Source organism: Ceratotherium simum, chromosome 20 (assembly GCF_057802395.1).
Source record: "Ceratotherium simum simum isolate JZ-2026a chromosome 20, ASM5780239v1, whole genome shotgun sequence".
NCBI lineage: Eukaryota > Metazoa > Chordata > Mammalia > Perissodactyla > Rhinocerotidae > Ceratotherium > Ceratotherium simum.
This window is the reverse complement of record NC_141919.1, coordinates 2,993,823-2,999,222: the sequence shown is the minus strand read 5'-3', so window position 1 is coordinate 2,999,222 and position 5,400 is coordinate 2,993,823. Positions and strand designations below refer to the sequence as shown.

Sequence of the window (5,400 nt, the reverse complement as noted above, 5' to 3'; positions counted from 1 at the left end):
CTATCTGCTGGGGATCCCTGTCCCTGCTTGGGATCAGGTGTCCTCATTAGTGAGGTTTTCCTGGGTCACCTCTGTACCTTTTGTAAACACCTGGACCAACCATTTGCTAGGTTCCTAGTTGTAGCCTTAAGATTCTGACCCATAAGGGACCTTCACACCCTTCTCAAACCCTAAATTATAGCATATCGCAGCATCAAGTCCTAGAACACTTCTCTAGCTGCTTTTCATTTCAGTGGCTGAATCAAATACCTCCACCTAATCTGTTTTTCTCCACCCACATCCTTAGCTTTCCTCCACATTCTTGTGTAAATACTTGGGATGATAAATGTTTTACTCCAACATAGTGGCTATAACATCTCAGAAGAAAGTAGGATTGCTTTTTAGAAGGATTGGTCTAATTAAATACTCATTTCTTTTCCCTTCGTAGGTTTTTGAAACATGAATCCTTCACTCTTCCTGGCTGCCCTTTGCTTGGGAATAGCCTCAGCTGCTCCAAAACATGATCACAGTTTAGATGCACAATGGAGCCAGTGGAAGGCAACGCACAGAAGACTATATGGCGTGGTTGGTAACATCTGAAACTGTCCAGAGGGACCTCACAGAGAATGGTCTGTACTACTGGAAGTTTATAGCAGAGAGTAACTTCTTGAGCAGAGAGTAACTTCTTGAGGCCGGCTCTTACCAAGGCAATAACTTCATGGCACCCATTACTGAGCACAATATGGGCATGCATCATCCCTGTTGTGAGGGTGCTGGAGAACAGCTACCAGAAGTATAAAGCCATCCCTGGCCATGGTTTCTCTTCCTCTCTGTCTGCAAATCCACTTGGTGAGGATGGGTTGGGTTAAGTAGAAATAAAGATGTTCAGTTATATTTGCCTCTAGAATGAAGAAGGGTGGAGGAGAGCAGTGTGGGAGAAGAATATGAAAATGATTGAACTGCACAATTGGGAATACAGCCAAGGGAAACATGGCTTCACGATGGCAGTGAAGGCCTTTGGTGACATGGTGAGTGTGGCCTGGGTTGCTGAACTTCTTGTGCTTCCTCTCTTCAGTACTTTACCAAAATAACCTCTTGCTTTTCAAATTCTATTTCGTTTGCCTTGAAGACCAATGAAGAATTCAGGCAGGTGATGAATGGCCTTAAAAACCAGACGCACAAGAAGGGGAAAGTGTTTCAAAAACCGCTCTCTGCCAAGAACCCCGAATCTGTGGATTGGAGAGAGAAAGGCTCCGAACTCCTGTGAAGGATCAGGTATGACGATATTCAGCAGATCTCTCTCCAAGAGTAAAACCAAAAAGGAATTGGCGTTCCTGCTATGGTAGACTGTGGAACAACATGCAGCTCACTATTTTTTAAGAGTTTTCAGATGTGTGGACTGTTGTCAAGAACTTGCTATTTGATTTGTAGACTGAGAGCTTTTTAATTTTGTCTTCAGGGTCTTTGTGGTTCTTGTTGGGCTTTTAGTGCAACTGGTGCCCTTGAAGGACATACATTCTGGAAAACTGGCAGACTTGTTGCACTGAGTGAGCAGAACCTAATGGACTGCTCTTGGGCTCAAGGCAATGACGGCTCTTTTGGTGGCCTCATGGATAATGCCTTCTAGTACGTCAAAGACAATGGGGGCCTGGACTCGGAGGAATCCTATCCATATCTTGCGAGGGTAAGCGGAGCTCCTTATCTTGTTATCTTTCCAGCTCTGCCTTTGAAAGTTGAACACTTTCAGGGAAAACAGATTCCATGTTTAGAATTCACATTTTAGATTGTAGAATCTATATCTGCAAACTGTCAGAACTGTCATTAGAATATATTAGCCTTGCACAGTTCTCTGTTTAGATGGTTACTATATAGCTAGTTCTATTGCTATGTTACATGGAGATATAGGTACCATTCTATATATAGTTCAGATTTCTCCAGAGTGAAAAATTTCTTATGGACAGGTAAACTGAGAGTGTCTCGTTGAATAGACACCAGCTAATTTTTCAACTTCAAAACAACCAATAGCAAGCATTTCACCGCCTGGGATGCTTTATAACAAACTTGACTTGGGAATCATTAAGCTGCAAACTGTCTTGAACACATGTTCCAGGAGGTGGGGGTAGCAATGAAGTCTCGTCCCTTTTACCTTTGAAAGGAAGAATCCTGCAAATAACAAGCCTGACTATTCTGCTGCCAATGACACTGGCTTCCTGGACATCCAGAAGGAGAAGTTCCTTATGGAGGCAGTGGCAACTGTGGGGCCCGTCTCTGCTGGGATAGATGCCAGCCGGGATACCTTCCACTGCTATAAAGATGGTAAGCATTTGTCTCTGTAGAAAGTCAGATAGGAAAATTGGAAAACCACCAGCACAATTGACTCTTTGGTATGTAGAATTCAGTGTAGAATTTTTGAGTGTGTGGATTTAACATAGTCATTACTCTGTACATGTAATATTTGTACCTGATGTTTCCATGTGACATTACTTGAACCATATCCCTATGATTTTAAGCACTTCATAAGTATATTTAAATGGCTACATAATTTAATTGGTATAGCCTAATTTATTTTTTTTTCAATTGTTAGACCTTTAAAATTTTCCAAAGAATTTTACTACTGTGATTAAAACTAGAAGGATCTCCTTGGTTCAAGTAATTTTGTGTTCTGTTCTGTTTCCTTAGACTGACTTCCTAAAAGTAGAATGACAGGGTTTCAAGGAGTGGTTTTCTATGCCTCTTGACAAGTTGTTTACAAAAGAGATTGTGCCAATTTGTATTTCTGCTAGCATTAAATGAGGGCCTAAATCCCTAGCCTAGATTTAAAAAGATCTTGTTTGTAAATCTTACCTGGATTTATGTCGTTTAACTGAATTTTGAGATGCCTCCCTTACTGTGGTTGATAGGCTGGGTTAATGTCTCCTGTCACTTGGAGGTCCTCACCCCAGCATTGAATTTTGCTTTCCTAGGCATTTATTATGATCCAGCCTGCAGCAGGGAATATGTGAATCATGCCATTCTGGTGGTTGGCTATGGCTCTGAAGGAAAAGATTCAAATAATAAATATTGGCTTGTCAAGAACAGGTATAAAACTTCAAATGTTAAATTTATATTTTAAATAGAAAAGGAAATCCTTGTTTGGAATCAGTATTTGGATACAGGTCTTCGAACCCTTACGCACACTTCTGGAACCCCAGAAGACTTTATCTAACTTAGGGTGAACACACACATATTAATGATTGATTATGACATTAAGAGACTGTCTCAAGCATGCTAGGGTATTGATATAGTTTTGGTACCATTACATTTCTAAATTTGAACATCTGGACCCAAGAGTTTCCTTTCTCTGTCTCTAATTGTGCAGTTCTGTGAAAGGTCTGAGGATAGAAGTTATGTGCAGGTTTAGAACTCAACCACGAACAAGAACAGCAGCCTCCTGATTCTTTTCAAATCTGTCTTGGCCTCTGGTGTACTAAGTGTCAGGCGTTACTGTTGATAAAGATAAATGTTTGATTTTTTGTGTAAAATGGAAAACCCTTTCTTCGTTCAGCTGGGGTATAGGTTGGGGCATGAATGGCTACATAGAGATGGCCAAAGGCTGGAACAACCACTGTGGAATTGCCAACCTGGCCAGCTATCCTGTCACCTAGAGGACTTGACTGAGAACAGAATATCCAGAGGAGGAATTTTATGTTAAACTGACCAGACCTTATTGTGTGGAATAATACACTTGAATCAATGAAGATCCAAATTGTGATTTGAATGTTGTGACTTTTTTTGTGTGTGTGAGGAAGACCAGCCCTGAGCTAACATCCGATGCCGGTCCTCCTTTTTATTTGCTAAGGAAGATTGGCCCTGGGCTAACATCCGTGCCCATCTTCCTCTGCTTTATATGGGACACCGCCACAGCATGGCTTGACAAGCGGTGCATCAGCGCGCGCCTGGGATGCGAACCTGCTAACCCCCAGCCACTGAAGCGGAGCGCACGCACTTAACTGCTACGCCACCGGGCCAGCCCCTGAATGTTGTGACATTTTATGCTGGTAAAATGTTACCACTTCTTTAATTACTGCTGTAACAGCTTTATATGATTGACGTGCCTAATAACTTTTGAATTTTCGTGTTTTAAAGATGTATATAGTTTTACCTTGAGAAATAAAACTGAATTTCAAAGTAGAGGTGAGGCTTCTTTCTGTTTTTAATACATTAACTTTTTCTAGAGTCAAAAATGTAATTGGCCCTCACAGACGTAACTGAATGTGCCAGTGGTCCATTAGGATAATGACTAGGTGGTCTTCTGGCTCTTCTAGTTATAAATACTCAGATCTTATGTCAGCTGCCCATTGGCTGTGTCTGACTGAACCTTTTAATGAAGCGAAATTTGACAAACGATCTAAAAGGACAAAGGTAACGTATTTATTAAAATACTTTCACATTTTAGAAAAGTGAACACATGCATATGATTTCCAAACTAGAAAAGGTCATTAATAGATCATGATCATTTGAGCCAAGATGGTGACAACCCAGCCGAGTTACAGGACGAATGTCACAGAGCCAGTTTCTGGTGCATCTCCCCCAGCTGCTGGTGAAGACCAAATGGCTACTTTGCAGCTGGGGGAGGACCAGACATAGTGGATTGCCAAGAAATGTTTGTCTTTGGGTCCACAAAGGATAAAGGTTAAGCTCCTGGATTTCAGGCTGGGCTTCAAATATAGTGTTGTGGCCTCAGAGGTGGGAGACAGGTGAGAGTATCAAAAGTGATAGTCTGAGTCCAAATTTATACCTAGCTACCTAATCCCTGATTTTATTTAAAATAAAAACCAAAAAACTCCCTACATTCTGCAGACTAAAGCAGCACATATAGTTTCATTTGCTGTGTTTAAAATTCTCATGCTCTCACTCAAGGAAATATAAAGAGTAGATGGAAGTATTTAGTCAATAGACAGCATAATTCTTTATGAGGAGGTGAGGTGGAAGACAACTGGGGTCTCAGCCCACAAGGCCTCCAGAAGCCTCTGGTCAAGTCCATCTGTATTGGACCATCTGCCATGCTGGACCCTCAGTGTGGCCTTTCCCTTGTAGGTGCTTAAATTTCCAACTTTTTCACCTAAAATGGCAAATATGTTTGGAGTGCGAGTCTGTGGGCTTTGTGATAGTACTATCAAGTGTAGTCGCAGGAAGATTTGGGAGGCTCCCCCGCTGAATCCCTTCCTCCGCTTGGGACCTACATTGAAACAGCTGGGATTGATGTCGCCCCCACTGTGTCCCAGTCATCACCTTGTGGAGGAGATATTCCCACCCTCAAGAACGAGCTGGTGCTGTCGGAGAGGGAGGTAGTTGAGAACACCAGGAGGAAGAGAAACCTGACATGAACCCAGAGGAGCCAGTCAATAAGACAGGATAAAAGGGTAGATGTCTGAGCACAGA

The 5,400-nt window shown here is 42.0% G+C and overlaps 1 protein-coding gene across 1 annotated transcript; it reads left to right on the top strand.

The window, feature by feature from the left end:
- Positions 1 to 295: 295 nt before the first annotated feature.
- Positions 296 to 4,074, top strand: CTSL (cathepsin L). Its single transcript, XM_087444303.1, is given in 8 exon segments — positions 296 to 564; positions 885 to 1,007; positions 1,109 to 1,232; positions 1,235 to 1,254; positions 1,439 to 1,663; positions 2,139 to 2,295; positions 2,943 to 3,057; positions 3,524 to 4,074. Coding segments are annotated over 8 exon segments (990 nt in total). The 5' UTR covers positions 296 to 438; the 3' UTR covers positions 3,624 to 4,074.
- The last annotated feature ends 1,326 nt before the right edge of the window (positions 4,075 to 5,400 follow it).